This window comes from Pimephales promelas, chromosome 10 (genome assembly GCF_988280905.1).
Source record: "Pimephales promelas chromosome 10, fPimPro1.hap1.1, whole genome shotgun sequence".
In the NCBI taxonomy this organism is placed as follows: Eukaryota; Metazoa; Chordata; class Actinopteri; order Cypriniformes; family Leuciscidae; genus Pimephales; species Pimephales promelas.
In genome coordinates, this window is record NC_142778.1 from 26397825 (window position 1) to 26419994 (window position 22170).

The following is a 22170-nucleotide window of genomic DNA, read 5'->3' on the forward strand; positions in this document are numbered from 1 at the left end:
CCATAGAGAGTCGAGTCCGAGACCAGAGACGGTCGAGTCCGAGTCGAGACCGAGACCAGTGAGGGTTGATTACCTAATTTACTTTTATTTACTTAGAGAAATCCTTTTTTTTTTTTTTACTGAATTTACTTAGAGTTTAAAAAATATGATCAGTTTAGGGTAAAAAGGCCACATAGTAGGTGGTGTTAAAAGTAATTTTATTACAATTTGTCATGCGCAGTTGAAAATCTAGAAAATCACCAATCACTGGGCATGTCAATCAATTTAAAGAAATATTTTATTAACATACATTAATAATCATGAAAAATATTTTTAATTGAACTCGAGTGGACTCGGGAATAATTCCGAGTCCTAAAAAAAAAATGTTCGAGTACGAGTCAATTCCGAGTCCAAATGGACACGAGTCCATGACAAGACCAAGACCATTAAAATAATAGACTTGTGTTTTTTTTTTTATGCCTTATTCATTTTGTTCATTGTCCGTTCTCGTCAATATTACGTTAGTTGTTCTGTGTTTTTTTATCAAGTAGTCTGAGAAGTGTTATTTTGAGTTTGTTTTCATTTAAAAATTACTGCTTGAGGTTAAATCCAGCCTTTAATTTCATTGAGTTTGCAACCAGCTCTGACAGAAGAATGGAAAAGCAATACAGATTTAGCAACAGTGAAAATACAGTCTGAGAGAGAGAGAGAGAGAGAGAGAGAGAGAGAGAGAGAGAGAGAGAGAGAGTCACAGGCCTTCCTGGATTTGTACTATCCTGACCACTATGACAACAACAGCCTGGGTATGTTTTTCTGGGCAGGTATCAACGTGGAGACATAAGCGCACCTTCCCATAGACGGACAATGAGGGACGTTTAAAGAGTATGTAGAATAGGTCTACCATCTGCGAAAGAGAGCAGGAATTCGGTGCACCATCAAAATCCATCATTCCAACAGAAGCTAAGCCCAAGCCTGTCGTGACAGTCTTTAGAAGTATAGGAGTTTGATAGTTTTAGGTCATTGTAGGTGTATATCATACATTTTTACAAAGATTTTCCTTTTTGTTCCATTTAAGAAAAGTCAAACAATATTGAATGAGAGTGAATACATTTTATTTTCATTTGAACCAACACTTTAAATATAATGGTTTTTTTTTTATGATCATATAAAAGCAACTTTACGCTAAACCATGAATCTGACTTGGCAGAACGAAGCTTTGCTCCCCATGTTTGATGCTGTGGTGTGCTAACATATTATCAATATGCCCGCTGTAAGCAGCGTATTGGCAGAAGAGTGAGAAAGAGCTCTATTAACTCAGCTAGCTAGCAAATACTTCCTGACAAGAATATTGAATTCTGTTGCAATGTAATGATTAATTGGACCAGGCAATGTAACAGGCCAGCACATGTGTGCTTATCAGAGTTAGTTCTCCCTTAAAATTAAAATATATCATTCCTGCTGGGTTTTAATTGTTGAAAACATAGTCTCCCTCCCCTTCATATTTTTTCTCTTGCATGCCCAGGGGCAAGAAAAAAAAAGGAATGGAGGAAAGAAGCTGACTAATTCACTCTATTGGTTCTGTTGTGATGCATGTCGATGGCTGCTCGGTGTGTAGAAGCAACTTCATTTGAAAGCTGGAATTCATTTGAATGAGTTAATGATTATTTGCACTGTTTGGAGGAATGGCGATTCAATTTGGATGAGAGTCTGTGGGGAGGCCAGATATAGCTGACTTATCTGTCCCAGGATTGCGTGGTCCTTCAGTCCACAGGCACCTGTATAGCCTTTGGGTGAATGAGTTGCAACAGAAAAATATTAGGCTTCATGTTCTGTGTATTCTGCTGGAAGCTGTTATCTCCATGACTGTGCTCGTGTCCTGTCTTTATCTATTCTTCATTCTTCGTAGCATGTTGACAGGTCAGGGTATTTGGGAATTGTTGAGAGGCTCTGATTGGTCTCCTCTACTCTTCAAATTCAACATGAAATCAGAATGTACACTATTTGTACACATTTTCCTAGTCTTGTGTACAATTCATCAGTGCACATTATTCCATGGGAAATTACGGTGACACCTCTGGACGAAAGCATGTGCAGAGGGGTCCATGACCTCGGATACCAAACTGGGAAAAATTGGTGGCTGGTAACCTAAACTACACTCAAACGGAGAGAGGCCCTTGGACGATACTGGTAATGCATTGTGGGCATTGGCTCCACGAGGAGGGATTCTTGGAGACCAAACATCGCAACACCTTCTCCAAATCTTGGTTGGCTCTCTCGATTTTGACATTGCTCTGGGGATGAAACCCTGAGGACCAAAATACTCAATACAAAATACTTACCAAAATTTGGAAACAAACTGTGGTCTCCTGTCAGAGACCATGTCTAACAGAAGGCCACGTAAAGGAAAGATGTGGTCTACAACTGTCAATGCTGTCTCCTTGTCTGAGGGTAATTTGGGCAAAGGAATGAAATGGGCCGCCTTCGAGAACCGGTCCACCACGACTGTGTTACCTTGAGAGGGTAGGAGGGCAGTGATAAAATCTAGAGCAATGTGGGACCAAGGCCTCGAAGAGACAACCCATCTGGGCGTTGATTGAAAGTCTAACCAGTGGCACAAACCGAGCAAGCAAAAACAAAACTGTGAATGTCACGAGCCATAAGTAGTCACCAGAATCGTTGCTTGACTAAAAAACTAGTGTGATTAACTCCTGGATGACAAGTTATGTCGAAACAATGCCCCCCACTGAATGACGTCGGACCATAATCCCTCCGCAGGAGGATCTTCGACTCGACCTCCCATGTGAGTGTGGAGAAAAATATGTGTTCAACTAGGGGACCCCAAAAACAAAACTGTGAATGTCACGAGCCATGAGTGGCCACCAGAATCGTTGCTTGACTAAAAAAACGAGTGTGATTAACTACTGGATGACAAGCTATGTTGGAACAGGCTAGGTGGGCACTTTTTTCGGTCATTTTATTTTTTCTCTCTTGTACCAGGTTCCACATCTAACCTGACTCTTTATTGCATATTTTTTACTGTTCCGAACGCCCGTCTACTCCCGAGTGCATTTTACCCGTGACCCTATTTGTCTCCACACTCACATGGGAGGTCGAGTTGAAGGTCAAGTCGGCCTTAGAAAGGGGAACGCCTCCGCCCAGTTGCCCACTGGGGTAACGCCTCTGCCGGAGGGATTACGGTCCAACATCATTCAGCGGGGGGTGAATGACGTCAGACCTTAATCCCTCCGGCTATAAGTATTCTTTATCGTGATGTTGTTCACCCCCCGGTAATCAATACAAGGTTGCAGAGAGCCGTCCTTCTTCCCTACAAAACTGAAACCTGGCCCCGCTGGAGAAGAGGAAGGGCGGATGAACTCCAGTTGCTAGAGATTCAGAAATATATTTCTCCATAGCCTCCCTTTCTGGAGCAAAAGGAAAAATAACTTCCCCTTAGACGGAGACGTACCTGGCAGTAAATCTTTTTCCATTGCGGCATTCGCTCTGTATTACAATTCTTTGCAGCCTTTAGCCACTGCTTAATGCACTGATCCTTCACTGGAAACCAAAAGTAACTTACTCCCACCAATCATTTACTCTTTGAACCCTTGCACCTGACGAACAATACAAGTTTGCTAAAAAGTATTCCCTACTAAAGCAAGGCAATATTTGACTTTAACAGGAAAGAAGATGAGATATTGATAACCTTTCATTCAAAGAAAGAAAGAAAAAAAGAAAGTTTTCCCAGTGTTCTGATTTGATTCATGATGGGCTGGGAAATTGAGCCGCAGTGTCGGTAAACTGATCAGAGATCAGGGAAGTGAGATGATCAGGTTGAGTGCTCAAGTTCTTATCCAGGTAACCTGAGCAGCAGGGTAAGGGCTGCTGATGTAAAGAGGCTCAATTAATGTGGAAATAAAACACTGCACGCACAGCAGAGACCACAGAAAGTCCCTCGGTGTGAGACAGACGGTCCCTTTAGTTTCACTGCTGACTGCAGTTATTAGCAATGCCATGTGTCCTTGTAAACTATATCATTTGATGTTGTTGACAAGAAGTGGACGGTTCTATAGTTGCATGTTGAGGTAATTGATAGGCAGATGGATTCATTCTATAGAACATGAGGTTTTGCTTGAAATGCTGACGGGGTGCTTTGGTACATGATAGGCTCAAATGTTCTTCACCCTGTGCAGATGATGAAGACCATTCTATTTTTGGCCCTCTTGTATGGGGATATCCGGTCTGCAGTTCACTCTCTCTCTCTCAAGCACACACACACACGTGCACATTAGACACACACGCAGAGAGGTGGTGTAACTGTGAGGGAGTTCTACGTTCCTGGCTGTTCTCAAATTCCAATTTAAGCTCAAAGGGAGGTTTGATGTCTGCATAAAGGGATAGGTGTATCCCATCCTGCAGCATTAATGTTTAAACAGAACACCAACGAAAGGTTCAGACTGCATATATTTCTCTTTATAAATCTCCAATGCTACAACCAGCCCAAATTCCAGTTGACTGACATCTGCCATCCCCCTGGAGAAAACTCATTTAACCTGCTTCTCTTAGCTGCCATCAGGATTTGATTACAAATTTGAATGTTATGTAAATCGTCCTGGATTAGGATTGCAGTCCGATAGACAAAACAGCATGGTTATGCCGAACCAACATGTCCTGCTCCATCTCACCTAGTCATAGTGCTTTAAGCACAACAAAAACCAAATCTTTGATTGTATTGATTGATTTGGCGGGGAAGAGAATTCATTAACACCTATATTATTGGGAGTGAGAAAGTCTCACAGCTCTATAACTCATTCTCCTCCACTCTGGCAGACCACTGGTTGGCAGAAATCTAGCTATTCACACACCGGAGCAATTAGGTTGATCGAAATATACACTGGATCAAACGGATGTCAGTGGGACACACAACTGCCCATCAGATGCCAGAGCTACTCCACGTCCCGTCCCCCAACCTGACACTCTCATCAGTTAAATCCATCCCTTTGTCGCTAGGGATTACAGTTTAATCCTCCAACTGATTCCTGTACTTTCCCCACTCTGTCTCATTCTCTGTTAAATGTTGTAGGGCCATCACTTTAACCACTGTATCCTTGATGAAGCCACCCATTGGTGTGTGTGTGTGTGTGTGTGTGTTTGTGTGTATAAATCACACATGGGTGTCGTCTGGCAGACAACAAGGAACATTGTCCTTTGACTAGGGGATTCACAAGGATATAACTTCAGAAGCAGATTATGTGGAGCGACGAAGGCTATCCCAATTCAAGGGCTTCTTCCATTGCAGCATTGAAATGCATCCTTCATTTCCCAGGCAATGAAGGATAAAAAAGATGGATACTTTACGGCCTAGTTAACCCCAGAAAATATTGCGCACTGGTGACGATTACACTTTTAAATGCAAGTATTGGGTTTCAACTTACTCAAATATCTAATGATACAAATGTTAAAATAAAAACATTAAAGCAGTTCAAATGTTGACATATCTTATTAAGATGCGATTTCGTATCATTTATACTGTTTATTATGTACAGATAAACAAAATTTGACAAATTTCTGTTTTAGTTTTCAGACAATTGAATATCACTTTCAAAAAAGTCCTTTAAAACGTTATTGCTGCATGTCAACGGCAGCTGTCATAGTTGCTAGCACAAGAAAGTCATCCATAGGCTAGACCATCACATTTACAGTACACTCTCAGAAAAAAGGTACGAAAGCTGTCACTGAGGCGGTACCTTTTCAAAAGGTACACTTTTGTACCTAAAGGGTGCATATTGGTACCTTCATGGTACATATTTGTACAATTATGGTACCAATAGACGAATCCGGCGAAACTACCGGAAGTAAGCGGGGCGCCATTACTGAGCTGTTGCTGGGTAGCGTTGCGCCATTGCCTCCTATTGTTTTAGTTGCAACTTGCGTCCACTGGAATAAACAGCCCGCGATTTACGACTGTCACTAACGTTACAACGTTATCCCTTGTATAATGTCGAGTGGGTAAACAGTTTCCGTTATAAATTGTTTCAATGGTGGCAGTAAAATTTCAATTTTGAAGAGAAAACATTGTGAATACCCCGGGTCGACTGCCCCTGTCTGGTGCCGTACGGTTTACAGATTTCCTGGGCGAGTACAAGACGTGGACATTCGCGTATAATAACAATTATTTAATGACATAAGTAAAAAATATATAATAAATATGTGATATAGTGATCAGCAAAATCTCCTCTCTTGCTATTTTTTCTATTCAATTAACATGCTATGGTCATTAAATGGCTTTCCTGCGCTAAATGTAACGTTATGTGACAATTGTTTTCCTGCTGTTATATTGACCTCTTTCCATGGTTTAAAAACACTAAGTGGTCGATATTATGTATACTTTCTTGCTGTAACCTTACCTTACCCTTGCCTGTTGCAATGTGAAAATGAGATAAATAATGGACACAAATGAAAAACATGAATTTGTTTATTTGATCTCATTCATTTATTTATTTATTGTTGCCAAATGGACAGATCTTTTTATAGTTTCCTCGTTAGCAAACGTTAGCCTAGCTAGCTATTTTCATAAATAACGTTAATCTGTAAGATCGTTTGTACCTTCATCTGTGACTGGAGGCCACTGCAATCACAGATCAAACCAACAAGTCATTCTGCCTGGCTGTAGCTGTCATCGAGGGTGAGTTCGCGTTATCACCGAGGTTTGTTTACATACCGGTGCATATGTCTATATGCCTGTGTAACAGCTCAGTAATGGCGTCGCCACATGATGGCAGCCTACACAGAACGCTCGTCGGATTCGTCTATATGCACCCGACCCTTTAGGTACAAAAGTGTACCTTTTTGAAAAGGTACCGCCCCAGTGACAGCTTTTGTACCCTTAACCAACGCAAACAGGAATGTGGGACCTTTTTATATGTGTGTGTGTGTGTGTGTGTGTGTGTGTGTGTATACAGTATACTGTTTCAGTCTTTGTATGTGCCATATTTTCTTTGTAATTATTTCATTACCTGAAATTTTAGAATGAAACTTGTTTCAATTTTTAGTGCACAGATACTGTATTCGAAAATACACTGAACCTCAGAATAGCTTTTATTTTGTGGCAAATATAAATGTATGATTGGAGGTTTACAAAAAAAATAGGACAGTCAGGAGGGGGTTGATATGCATATCAGCAGTGCATATCTGTGCATTCATTCATGGGTTTTATGTGTGCTGCAGACCCTTGGCATCCAATGATGGAGAGACTGAGTGCACAATGCCAGCTGTCTCACTTTCCATTCATATGCCACCAGGACCCGTGCAAACAGCTTAGTTATTTTAGCATTTCCCTGGCATGTCCATCTTAATGAGTACAGTATGCACACATTATGTGTCTGGTTGTAAGCTCCATAATAGTGCTGCCAGGTGAACAGCATGTTTGCAAATACTGAATCAAACTAATTGGGTTGTCCCGGGGTGTTTGCACTGTGTGCAATGCATAATTTCAGCAAACACAGATTTGCACTTGTAGTAGATATAGGAACTGCAATGGAATATTGCGGTTGATAAACCTCATTAGCCATGAAACAAATATTCAATAGGAAAGCAGACTATTTTACCTTATGATCTTCATACACAGTTGGATTCAGAAATGGGTTGAAAACGCCATTGTCACCAGGGAAGAGGTTATTGCGAGTGTGATTAATCATGTCTCAGTGTTGACGTTCAATGACGTGCACATCAAAAAAAAAAAAAAAAAAAGGAACGTGCAATAAAATAGTCTGCTATATTGTCGGAGTGCGATCAGTACGTGGTCAGGGCTTGATTTCAGTACATCCCCACGATGATTTAGACTTCTCTTTAAACTTACAGTGCCTCTGTCAAGGAGCGAGAGGGGCGCGCGACCGACCGGCGTTCACACACACACACACACACACACACACACACATTCGCTCGCGTCTATGCAGTGATAGTGACTCTGAGCGGCGCGCGGGACAGTGATGATGTGCCAGCGAAGAATATTCGCGCTGTAATAATTTTCCCGCCCCTAACTTCAGCATTTCACCAAGAAGCGTTAAGTAAATTCTAAAGTGAGTTCGTTTATCCTGTTATGGAGCAATATGCACAGAAAATGTCTCTGCTGAAGAAAGTGAGGACCGGAGTCGTGGCGAGCGGTGAGTAGGCTGGGAGTTTCTACTTTGATGCTCTTGTAGATTTTATTCATTAAACTTAGAGAATCATTGTTCATTTCGCCTATATTGCTTATTTATCAACTTTTAGGATGTCAGTGGTGCGTTTGGTTTCGCTTTAGCTTTATTTGATGTTCGTGGCTAGTCTAATACATAGGCTAATACATTTAAATTCAGCAGTGTTTGAACTTACCATATTGAACGATAATTTTGTAGCCTTATATTTGTGAATGAGCCAGGAATTTTCATAAATTATTTCGGCTATTTATGATGGGATATTATAGGTAGGCTACTTGGCTATTGAAATCGTAAGGTAACCATTCGTCTTAAAGATTCTGATTAGTCCTAAAGGTCCGGATTACAATTGCACGAACGATTCTTTTGGTAGGCAAATTTTGAGGAAGAAATATTTGAGTATAAAAATACAGTTTTGTGATGCCCTCAGCAGTCTGTGTTGATAAATGATGAGATCGTTTTAGATTTCAACTTGCAGCTAGCACAAGAAACAAATTTAATATAGCCTAACACTTGCTAAATGTGTTACATGGACTTTTTAAGTCTATGTTAATGTGTTACATTAACTTTTTATTGGAGGCATATATTGATTGAACATACTTCAATCAAATGAAGATACTAAGTGAAATTCAATAAGTGAACGGGCTCTTTACTCAAAAAATAATATACTATAATGGATTAAAATTTTGCTTGCAAAAGTATTTGTTCTAAACTAATTTGATTGGTCGTCAAAAAGGATTTTAGCAACCAGATCAGACCTAGACATTGTGGAAATGTTTTGGTGTTTGTGGTTAAAGTTACAGTATAATGATTTTAAAAAGAGTATAATGAAGTCGCTAAATCACTCAGACGTGTTGTGGATTTTTAAATAAGCCTTTTAAAGGCAACAGAAGTGGCCCCTGACCCTTCTTGCATGCTGTCTGTTGTTATAAAAGTATGCACATTATTTTGCCATTGTTTAGACACGTTTGCTATTATCATGCATTGTCTGCTTGGTTCATCCTTCCTAATTTCCACCCTATTTTAACACCTGCTTATGTGTGATTATGAAGCATCTTGCTCCCCTCACTTTCTGCTCATCAGCCTGTACTGGAGAGCAAGAATGTTCTTGATAGAGCCACAGCACTGGGCTGCTCAACACACTTTCCTCAATTAACTTTCCACACAGTAAAGCAAGCCTTACTCCCAGTGGGAATATGTTTCTATTAATAAATAGTTTATCACTCCCACCCTAGCATAATGAAACACCTTGACAACAGCAAATTATTCAATCTCTGTTAAGAAGAGTTGTGGGATGTTTGGAGGTCTCTGCTAATAGATCCAGCCTCCAGACACTATAGTGTCCTTCTTTATTGAAATACGAAGAGCAAGGCTGTAAATATGGACCTGATTCAATTTCTATTTTCAATTTTGTTCAATTTTAACAAAGTTATTTCAAACTTATCAAACTGATTTTATGAACACAACTATTTGACCTCTTTAAGTTTTGATGTTTCTTTGTCTCCAACAGGGTGCAAATGATGTGGGCTGTTTGGCTCTTCACTGAACTGTGCACAAGATCCTATGGGATCTACCTTCAAATAAACACCTCAATGCCCAGCACCCAGGTATCAGGCTAACACTGAAACGACCAGAGCTTTGCCCATCACTTTGATCAACTTTCCTTTTCAATGCCACCATGCCAATCATCAGCAACGCCAATCATGACTTTAGCAACCTCTCGGTCAGTGACGACAGCAGCTTGGACCACATCTTTACTGAGATCCCAGAAACAGAGACCATCAAGGGAGAGTATTATCAGCGCGCTCAGTTCATCCGCCGATCAGAAGATCTGATTTCTGTAGACCACGGCCTGCAGGCCCTCATCAACGTGGGGGGTAACCGTTACACATTCCCTTGGAGTACGCTAGAGCAGTTCCCCTTGACACGCTTAGGACGTCTAAAACCCTGCAGCAGCCCTGAGGAAATTGCTCGCGTTTGTGACGATTACGATGAGGCCTGCCGTGAATTCTTCTTTGACCGTAGCCCCAGTGCATTTCGCGTAATCCTTAACTTCCTAGCAGCAGGAAAGCTACGTATGTTACGGGAGATGTGCGCACTCTCGCTGCACGAAGAGCTCAACTATTGGGGTGTGGAGATGACCTACATGGAACGCTGCTGCAAGCGCAAGATGTACACGCGCATTGAGGAGGTCGCTGAGCTGGAGCGGCGGGAAGAGGAGCGCCGTCAGCGCAGAATGCAGCTGCGCCCACCTGTAGTGGAGACACGTTACCGCAAGTTCATGAACGATCTTAGGGACATGGTGGAGAACCCTCAGTCGGGCTTGCCAGGAAAGATATTTGCTTGTTTTTCTGTGGTGATGGTGGCGGTGACAGTGATCAGCTTGTGTATCAGCACCATGCCGGATCTCAGAGAGGAGGAGAATAGGGTGAGTGCATACAAAATGTCTTAACCTGATTAAGGAGATTGGTCACCCAAAAAATGAAAAGTCCATCATGATGTTGTTCCAAACCATTATGACTTTTTTTTTTTTGTCAAAATATATTTTGTGTTCCAACAAAGAAAGGAAGTCATACAAGTTTGAAACAACATGAGGGTTGAGCTAGTGATGGTCATTTAACATTTACTGAACAAGGGGCAATTTATATGAATATGAATCAAGCAATTTAAGTTTTATGAAATGATTTAATTGCTTTATATGATGCACATATTTAATTTTAATGATGACAAAATGTTCACTTTTGGGATTGAATTAAGCATTTAAGTCTATATGATTGAAAAAAATCATGCTCTCAAATGCATAAATGCTTTCATATCGAGCCAACACATTGGAAATAGTGTAATTTAGTATATGTAAATCCATTTGTAGCAATTCTCTCTACATTTTCCTTCGATTCTTTTTTTTTATTTTTATACAATGTGTAAGCAGCAAAAGCCAAATACATGTTCAGCCGTTCACTTAGACCCCCTTCTCCTCAGGTAGAATACGAGTTTGTCATTGGAGGTGAGTTTCTGGTCTTCAAGCAGACCTGTGTGTGCTGTTCCTAGTGAGAAATAATGAATGCACCTCAGCAGGGCTCCCCAATGTCAGTAAATACCCAGAGAGTAATGAACTGAACCAGAAATGCCTCCACAATGTCAGCAAACATACATAGAGAATAATGAACCAGCTCCATAGAGGACCTCCGGAATGTCAGCAGGCACACAGGGGGGTCCGCTTGAGAAGACTAGACCTTTTTGCTGTTAAATGACTATGAATTTTAATTGCCCTTAGGCAGATACCTTACACTGTCTAAAGTGTAAGGGTGTAAGGGGTAGGCCGCTGACTGTAGCTTCATTTGCCTGGAGTTTCGCTCCACGTGTTTTGAATTGAAAAATGTAGGACTTTGTGTGTAATTGGATGTGCTTGTGTATATGTCAAGGTAAGATCTGGCGATGTCTATGCAGTTACGCCAGCATAGCATCCAACAGGCACTGGAAGCAGCAGGACTGTCATATTTAATTCACACTGCTGAGCCGTTTGTCAGTGTCACCAGCATGGTAGAAAAGGAATGGCCTGAGCATGGAGTCATTCATCTTTGCTCATAAATGTGTGTGTGTATATGTGCGCGTGTGCGCATGTGTTCACTGAGTGATAATAAGATGACCTCCTCTGTCTCTCACAGCACTTTCAAATTTTCTTTGTGTGCAGTCGATTGTGAAGATGTACAGATTGATGTTTCACACTTCACCATTTTTTATTTAGTTTTATTCCCCTATAAATTATATACAACAAGACTTTTAGTTTAGAGCTCAATATCAGATCCGGAAAGACAAGGCAGCAAATCTCTAATAAACAGGAAACATCAACAGAAGTGAGAAACACTGTGAGCAAACTCACAATGAGCTAATAGAGAAAAACAGTGCATAAATTCAACAAGCCACAGACTTCTCGTGAACTTTTGGCATAAGGGTGACCTAAACAGAGCCCTGTAGCTTATGCAGCTTAAAATAATCTAAATGAGTGTACAGTAGTCTCAGAAATTATCTGGACACTTGACGAATACATAAATATATAGGAATGACAACAAAATATCAAACCATGTAGCATTTATTTTAAAGAAAAGTTGCACAAGCACACCTATAAAGTTTTGAATTTTTTAAAACAATAGATATATTGTTTTATTCAAAATCAAGACAAGAAGTATTTTGACAATTTCTTGTCAATTATTAGTGGAACATGTAAATCTACTTGAAAATCCATCCACTGAAAGTCATTGGTGAAGTAAAGTGAAGTAAAATCTGTTGTGAGGTCTAGCATAATTTGTTTGTAGATGGCTGCCGCTTGGTTTGATAATTTGAATCGAATGTTACATCATTCAAGCATTTTAAATGTGATTTAAGTGTCTGAATACTTTTGAGGCCCCTGTATACACTCTCATTGTGAATCCTGAACTCTGTAGTGCAATTGAAATTGTGTTTTGTGTTTTCAGTGTGATATGGATTGATAAGAGATACAACACATTTATGGAGTAGCATCTGAACTTGTTTAATCTGACAACCTTGGGAATCGATCCAGAGAGGTTAAATATCTTGTGTGTTTGAGAGCAGGCTGTGTTCTCATTATCCCAAGCAGCAGCTTGTTTATATGGTTTAGATAACAATAAATACATTCTTGTAAGGTGATAAGATGAGTTTTATCTGGCTTCATATGCCCTAATACCCTTTATCTTTGCGGCAGCTAGATAAGTCAGAAGTGGTGCTCCTATATTGGTACTGGAAGTACTCATGGGTAAACCATCTGCAGGTTTTGTAACAGTTTATTATATATTTAAAAGCCAAAAGAATCTGAGCATCCATACGATTGTCACGATTTGGTTTGTTCATGTCATGTTCCATGTCTGTCATGTGATCCTGCCATATATCTTGTCATTAGGCTTGTTCGACTTAAACCGGCGCTGCACAGACCGATCAGTGTATGACTTCAATGTACCGCGAGAGCGATAAGAGAGCAGACAGCTTACTTTCGAATCGTTCTCGCGGTACTTTGATGTCATAAACCGATCAGTCTGTGCAGCGCCGGTTCAAGTCGAACAAGCCTATTTGGTTAATCATCTGTTCATTGTTCACAGGTTTCCCTTGTCCTGTCATTAGTCTGCGTATTTAAGCCCTCATGTTTGCCCTGTGTCTTTGTCAGGGATTATTTCCTTTGACCTCTGTTGCGGAAGTCACACAGTTGTGTGCCATACTTTTGTTTCATGTTTGATCTTGTTATATGTTATTTTTGAATAAATGCACTTGGGTTCTTGCAACAACTTTCCTCTAGTGGATCCTCACAGAATGCTTGACCCATTCAATGAACCCAGCAGTTCTGTCTCTATTGAAACTCTGTCAAAGGTGACTTTTAAGGACATTTTTCATTTAGGGCTAAACGATCTGGTGCGGTCCCGATTGACAATGCCCTTTTGATAAGCGGCTCCACTTTTATTGTGGGTTTGGTGGACGAGGAGCCCCGCAACCCTGCAGTACTCACCAATTCAGAGGCTCCAAGTCATGCCTGCCAAGCCTGAGCCACTTCACGTCATGCCTGCCAAGGCTGAGGATCTTCACATCATGCCTGACCAGCCTGAGCTTCACTTCATGCCTGCCAAGGCTGAGGATCTTCACATCATGCCTGACCAGCCTGAGCTTCACGTCATGCCTGCTAAGGCTGAGGATCTTCACGACATACCTGAGCGTCATGCCTGCCAAGGCTGAGGATCTTCACGACATACCTGAGCGTCATGTCTGCCAAGGCTGAGGATCTTCACGACATACCTGAGCGTCATGTCTGCCAAGGCTGAGGAGCTTCACGTCATGCCTGTCGAGCCTGAGCTTCTTCGCGTCCAGCCTGAACTTCACGTCATGCCTGACCTACCGAGCCTGCTCCTCACGTCAGTCCTACAGAGCCTGTATGTCACGCCCGCCGAGCCAGAGACTGTTCACGTTATGCCCGTCAAGCCAGAGATGGTACATGTTATACCCGCCGAGCAAGAGAATGTTCACATCACGGCCGGCAAGCCAGAGGATGTTCACGTCACGCCTCCTGATCGAGAGGCTGTTCATGTCACGCTTGCCCAGCCAGAGACCCTGGACAAGATGGTCTTGTCTCTGTCACGTTTTGGTTTGTTCATGTCATGTTCCATGTCTGTCATGTGATCCTGCCATGTTTTGTCATTGGTCTGTTCATTGTTCACTGGTGTCACTTGTCTTGTCATTAGTCTGTGTATTTAAGCCCTTATGTTTTCCTTGTGTCTTTGTCAAGTATTGTTTTCTGTGACCTCTGTTTTGCAAGTCTATATCAATATGTCGGTTTTGTTTCATGCCACGTCTTGCTTTGTTTTATGTTTTGATCTTGTTTTGTGTTATTTTGAATTAAAAACTGCACTTGGGTTCTCGCTACAACCTCCAGTGGATCCTTACAAAAGGATCTTCCCTATGGACTCCTTCTTATACATAATTAACATTTTGTCTCCTCTTGTCCTACAATAGATACACTCTAGCCCTGCTTTTTCTAGTTTTCCCTCTGCTTTATTCACAGTTAGACATTAGGGGATCTATGACGCGTCTTCTGAAAGAGTACTGAATCTCCCGATTAAAATCATGTGAAGGAGAAACAGAAACAAGCAATAGCATTTGTAAGCAAATACACATGTAAAATAACACAGCTATCAACATTAAAAAGCATACAATTCAAAAGTGCCTGATGTTGTTACCGAATGAAATGTCGACCAGGACAAGGTATAGGACCATGCGAGCTTTGGGGGTGTTGATGGACTCAGTCTTCTCCATCTATGTTTTGATCATCGTTCTGAATCTTATCTGGATGTAGTATTTAACAAAAATGCATTTAATGAAACTCCCCCATATTCAAGGGTTGTTTTAAAAAGAATGCCTTAATTAATCCCCTTTGGTGATTCTCTGCATATTTGTTTCGTTATGCTGGTTTAAGTCTCATCATATCTTAATAGCAATCCCTCTCTTAACCGGTCTAAATGTAATTTTATAAATATGTTGTCTGTGGAAGCATATAGGACCATAAAATGTTTGTTCAATCGTATATTTCGGTCCGAACGGTCCTATAGAATGTGTTCCCTTTCGGTCAATGTGTGTTTCTGCGCAGGCTGTTCACGCAGACATAAGTCAGTGCATTCAAGCGAGCCAAGTAGACTCTCATCGTGGAAACCCTGTCATGCAAGAAGAAATATTATTACACAAGCTATATTTTGCAAGCTAAACAATCACGTTTAATAAAATTTTGGTATTGTTGTGTTACTAACTGTAATATAATGTTTTTTCACCGGTGAATGAAACATGATATTGGAGTAACAATTTCTCTGTCTTCTTGGTTGTGCGCGGTCATGCTTTCAGGAGGCGTGGCTTTGGATGCCGATTTGCAGGGAGAGTGGGACGTACACTTTTACTGCTATCAGGTTAAAATGAGCATTTTCCCAGATGTCCTACTGCACCTTTAAGGTAGAATAATAAGTTTGTTTTAAATTGTTTTCGTTTTTTTTAAAGAGTAACTAAACCCTAAACCAACTTTTTTTAGTTAATGATCTGTAAGAATGGATCTTTATTAAAACCAGTCATTGATTCGAGTAACTTTTTTGATATTTTTTGTATAAAGCGTTTCATTTCTACAATGTATGGTGTAAAAACCTCTTAGTGCTGCCCTCTTCAGGTTGAACGGTGGTTACTGCAGTTGGATTTTCCTATTGGATATTAGCGGTTCTTTGTGACGTACGCAGGTTTCAGCTCACCACGCTCTTGGTACGAGCTACGCCCTTGGCAGTATAAAAACCAGCTTGTTTCGTCAAAACCACTGTAGCGAGTCAGGAGTTGGAATTGCGAGTATTGAAAACGATCAGGATAGAGTGTTTTAGCATCTGTTTCGTCCCCTCTATCTCTGCTGGGGTCTGCCCACTTTTTCAGCATTTTTCAAATATTGCCAGTGGGTGGAGTCAGGCCAGGGGTTTAGTTACCCTTTTAGCAAAGACTCTGTTCTTTCTTTTGATTTGTTGCGTGTTGAAATATTCATACAACAAAATATTCTGGGGGCCATTAGAAATTTTGTGAAAAAAAAAAAAAAAACCTGGAGTGGAAAGTTAAATATTAATTTCTATCTTTTCTTCTTTTGAGCTTCTTTTCTCTGCCTTTTCTCACCTTTACTCTTGTTACTCTTGTTGTCCTTCCCCCATGCTGTCTTACTCTCTCTCCTTTTCTCCTCCCCTGGGCTGCAGGTGTAAATTTTCCTTTGTTTGAGTCAGCAAGGACTCAGAACCAAGGGTGTTTGTATGCCATGAGCATCCTGCAAACTCTCACTCACCAATGCTGGTGAGACACACACTAATTCACAGTATCCTGTGAAAGTGAAGCTAAACATCTTAAAAATAAAACAACATTTTTTTTTTTAAATCGACTAGGTGGGTTTCCTGAATCAGTCACTAATCAGTCTTTGACATAAATTTATTCACACCCTTACGTAGGGATGGCTCAATGTGTTTCCTCTTACTTGCCAAGAGAGAAGATTAATTGGCACATTTATTCTTTTAAAATTATAAACTATTACATGTTGAAATTGGCCTGAATTGAAAAAAATGAAGAGGGGAGTAAAATATTTAGTATGATGTCATGAACGCAGTGTTTTTAATTTAGCTAAAAGTCTCCAGCCAATGCATCAAGCAATGAGTAGCTTTGTGTTTGCAGCAAAAAAAAATCAATAATAATTGTTATTTGATGGAAACCTTCTAAAAAGAGCTGGCTTTACCTGGAATTTTACTTACCGCTACACCCATCAAAATATTTTATATTGCAGGTGTAGTCACTTGATTACATGCATGAAGAGATGCATGCAAGTGGAACTCATAATTTACATATGTTAGATGAAAGTGCTGAGAAAAAATAGCAAAATGTAACTGATAAATGAATCATCTGACTGTGCTCAAGCACATAAAGTAAGGGAATATTTAAAGTCGTTTTACAGCTCTGCATCACATTCATCTCTGTGAGTTTCATGAGATTTAGCCAGTCATGCAGTTCAAACCAAAGTTAGTTTTATTTTCCTTGTGACCGATCATAGTCTCCACACACCCATCAGACAGATTAACTAATGCTGTACATGTCCTGCTCATGCTATGTTGAACAGAGTATTACAGAGGGCCAGATGGTGTCGGTACAGGTGCGAGTCGTGAGTGGTTTTGTCGCGGTGTTGCAGTTTTGCATTTTGGCTGTATGATTTGCCAGAAGGGGGGATCCTGGAACAGGTGGTGTTGCAGGGTTAGCAATGATCTTAGCCACTGTTCTCTGGCCTGGGTCCTTAATATAAGGTAGAGTGAACAATACACAGCTCAATCGGAACAATATGCCACAGGTTTCCCCTTGAGTGGGCGGAAATCACTCAAACTCAGCATAATGAGGCCAAAGTGACGCAGTCAAAGAACGGAATTAAAAGAAACATTAGATGAAGATTGGGTGCGCTTGTAGAAGTGTTCTGTTGATGCCATGTTTTGTCAACCCATAAAAATTACCAGTACCTCCATGGACCTTGTAGTTTTTAATAAATATGTTTTGCTAATTACACTGATTTAAATAATGCAGGCCTTACAAATTTTAATTTTTAACATTGGTTGACAAATGTGCATTTTAGACAGTGGTTGCATTTCTATTACCTTTCAAAATGCAAAATTGAAATTGCGAAATTAAAATACACTCATTTAGGTGAAATACACCCTTATTCATCGTCTGGTATCATTTAAAGCCTGACATGGACATATTGGATGACATGGGGGTGAGTAAATTATCAGCAAAAGTTTTTTTTGTAAACTACTGAACTACTCCTTTAATTACAACTCATTAACTTAATTTTGTTCATGAAATCTACATGGAAATGTTTACACAAACAAATCATGATTTACCAAAAACTTTCATTAGCCTAAATGTAGGAACAACTGATACTAATTTAATGGCTTTGAGAGAATTGAGTTTTAGTTTTTCCCTTTTACAATGCAGACTGTCTCTCTACTGCAAATTGACTTTTTTGTAGTTCTACGTGTTTTTTTTATCAAAAGTGAGAAGGAAATAAGAGAACTGGCAACCCTGCGGTGCTCCAATATTGATGCAGGAGAAATTGGGATGTGATTGTCCACACATGCTGCTTACAGAATAGGTTTTTATATGACACTTAACAGCAGGAGTTTCCAAGCCAAAAAGTGCCAGTGTAGGTCAAAAGTGTCATTGGTCCAGAATCACCTTTTTTAAAACTGGAGCTGCAGTCCAGAATGAATTGACTTGCTTGAACTTCTTAAATGAGCAGCATGACTTGAAAGAAAATGTTCCGAAGTGAAGCTGTGCTTATGCCTGCCTGTTGTTTACTCGGAGCACTAACATATTTTTAGTTCCAAGGTTACAGAGTTCACAAAAAGAAACTCTGGAGTGTCTCACAAGTGTACGTAAACAAACACACACGTGGCTTCCTCTGTGCAGTGTTGCTTGTCTTTATTTGGTGAAATGGTTACAAGCTTAGGGTAACCAGAAGTCACTCAAACCAAGGTTGCTTCAAGAGGAGTCCAGTCCACTGGTTCAGATTGCATCACAATGCAAAAAAAACACTGTTCTAAAAGCCTTCTATTTTAAAATATTTTATTGGATTTTTTTGCTTTTAATTTTTGTATAATAGAAGAGAAGAAAAGGGAAACAACAGTGAGAGGATGCATGGTGTGGGGTTGCAAGTCTGTTAATATATGTGTGCATGTTTGATAAAGTTTCTACTTGTGCTGCATACTCATTTTTGATTCAGCAGATGCAGAGATAGTAAATGGAGTAAATAGTGTCATCCATCAAAAGATTCATTCCACAAGTAGTTTCATCCCAGAGTTAAAGATGCATTTTTAATGCCCGTCTGCTTGTTATCTTCCCCTATAATTTTCTTGAATTAAATTTTCAAGATACTCAGATGTATAAAACTCATCTTGTGTAGGCCACACTTGGTGGGTGCTCTCTCTCTCTCTTCCTACTTTTTTGTGCATAGACATAAAACCACATTTTTAACAATCGTATTTTTAAACTTTTCCACATTTGTTTTAAATGAGTCCATTAAAAACATGTTTGCGATTTTATGCATTGAAGTTTTGTAAGATAATTTATGTTTTATAAAATAATAATAGAATAATAGTATTTGCCTCCCTTTCTACAGTTAACAGTTAGTGCCACAGAGTCAACTTTGGCAGCAATTACTGTGTGTAGCGAAAAGAAACCAATGCCTCGACTTTATAAAGTGAAGCAGAAACTGTTTAAAAACTGCAATGTTTAAGTAATTTCACAGATGCTTAATTAGAATGACTGGGTCACTCCAGGACATTAGTGTTTTGGGTTTTAAGTGTGTATTTTGCTGTATGCTTCAGGTCTCTGTCCTGTTTGAAGATTAATCACCCTTGAAGTCTTAGTGCTTAGTCCTAGGACTTTCTTGTTCTCAGCTTTATCCATTGTTCTTTGTGTCTCTCTGAGTTTTCAGCCCCTGCTGACAGGCATTGCATTATGCAGCCGTTACTATTCTGTACTCAAAGGCCTGGATCATATTCTATGAAAAAGGGCTGGGTGATAGGACCAAATTCTTATTTTGCTAAATTAGCTATTTTATTTCACGACAATATTTTATTTTACAACAATATATATCACAATATAGTTATTTTGCGATATTTTATCTAATTTCAAATGACAACACTATACAATATGACAACAAATTAAAGTTTTTTTAATGTACAGTAGGTTTATTTAACATGTAGTTGGAATGAAAACAGAAATTGAATAGTCTTCCCTGTAATATGCACTGCTTATGAAAGCTAAAAAAGTTATTCAGTCAAGAGCAGTTAGTTATTGTAATGAGGTTCAGTTGTTATGGGAAGAAGGAGGTGGGAACCAGCGAACATTCAACCATTTGAATAAATAAATTAATTAGGGATGCCCGATATATCGGCGAGCATATCAGTATCGGCCGATATATGTTCACATTTAATGTTATCGTTATCGGCCTGGTAAGAAAATGTGGCCGATATATTAAAACCGATAAATAATGTATTATTCCCTTCAACTGAGACACTTGTTGAGAACTGTTTATGTTTTTAAATTTTTTGAAATATGATCGAAATTTCGTAATTCAAAAAATGAAAATCTGGTTCGGGACAACATGTGCAACGCAAATCTGTCATATCGGCTATACAACACTATAATGAGAATATCATTAAAATTGTGCACTTGCCTTGGGACGTGGATTTAATTGTGAGACTTTTGTTTTTGTAATCAGGCTCTCAAAATTAGATAAAAATTTGGATTTAAGTTTATCGGCCGATATATCGGTTATCGGCTTTCAAATATAAAGAATTATCGGTATCGCCCAAAATTTTCATATCGGTGCATCCCTAAAATAAATAAACAAATACAAAAATTAAAGTTTTAAGCCAGCAGCCCCTCTTGGATGACTGCTGGCCACACAAAACAGAAACAAATCACAACATAAAATCAGGCCTGTTCCTCTTGATCTCCACTGTCATCGCTCCTCTTTTTATGTTTCTGCTCATCAGTAATCACACCACGGGCCTCGTGCCACTCTCTCATGGCCCTCAGCCTCGTCCTGCTCGCCACACTTATTTTCTTATAAAATTATTAATTTATTTCTTATATTTCTGTTTTGTTGGATTCACAATATTGACACAGAGCAGAAGGTATATTAGGCTGCTGTCACTTTAAGACCAAACACACAAACGGATCCATTATACTGATGCACATCCAGTTTACACCCATACTTTCACTTGAGACAATACAATAACCGTCTTTTTTTATATAAATACTCTACGATGGGTGATTTGGCATAATAATGTGTGTATTCGACCATTCAAGTGTAATAAGACGTGTTGAATTCGCGATTGCATGCTGAGAGATGCTGCGTTTTGTGCATTCGCTTCATTGTTCTTTTTCACTGCTTATTGTGATTGTTGATTATTAAGTTATTGTGCTTTTTTTAACATCAAGCGCATCCAAAATATCACCTTCTGAGAGAGGCAGCTTTCTGTCCACGTGCTTTGGCTGTGTGCCAGTCAGCACCAGCACCGCCCGTGTTCCTTTTAAGGATATATTGTGCTTATAACTTTTTTAACATGAAGCACATCCTGCTCTTTCTCATTCATGCATTTCACTGAAGTGTCAGTAGTGCAATGTATTTACATATTGTTATATACACGATACAGCAAAATCTCTAACATAGATATTGTATACCATGGTAATATCGTCATACCGCCCAGCCCTACTATGCAAGTATGCAGACTCTTCTAGCTATGCAAGCTCAATTTTTTTGTTTTTGTGTGAAAATGAGAGTTGCCACAAGGCAAGGGGTAGTATAGCAACATTAGCATGCTAATTAGCATTAGCATAACATTTTTATTGTCAAATTTCTCTTCGGATCACTGCCCCATAGTGTGTGTTTGAATGGCAAGAGCCGTTAAAATCCATTGATATACATTTTTTCTGGGAAGCAACATTTAAGTTACTAGGCTATGATAATGCTTCCATGTATGAACTAGTCTCTGGATTTACCAACGTTAGGTTCATGGCATTTTATTTTTTAGAGACATTCAAGTTTGTTCTAATATTATGGTAGCATTGGTTTCAGATTTGCATGTCCATAATCGTCATGGTAAATTTGAATGTGGTTATTTATTTTGCATGCCAAAATTGTGTAAATAAGCATTATGTATTTCCACCAAACCCTGAAGACTTCTTAACAGGCCAGCATGATGAATAAACCCTTCTGTTGACCTCTTGGTTATTTTTCCACTGAGATGTTTATGGGTTGGCTGTTAGGTATCCATGTCTGTTCAATGTCTCTTGGGCCCATACTAAAAGCTAGAGATGCTGCTCTGAGAGGGAAGGAGAGGATGTTACAGTGCCATTTACACTTAGGCCAGAAACATACTTGAATCTGTGGTCAACA

General features: G+C 39.7%; 1 protein-coding gene across 3 annotated transcripts in view; it reads left to right on the forward strand.

The window, feature by feature from the left end:
• Nucleotides 1-22170, forward strand: part of kcng4a (potassium voltage-gated channel, subfamily G, member 4a) — a 53058-nt gene that overhangs the window by 18593 nt on the left and 12295 nt on the right. For 2 of the 3 annotated variants that reach the window (XM_039650496.2, XM_039650498.2), the window contains exon 2: nucleotides 9679-10596. In XM_039650496.2, the coding sequence (XP_039506430.1) occupies nucleotides 9847-10596 (750 nt within the window). In that variant the 5' untranslated portion in view covers nucleotides 9679-9846. Of the gene's footprint in view, nucleotides 1-7799; nucleotides 8139-9678; nucleotides 10597-22170 lie in introns of those variants that run through there. The other variant, XM_039650495.2, reaches the window with a different exon arrangement.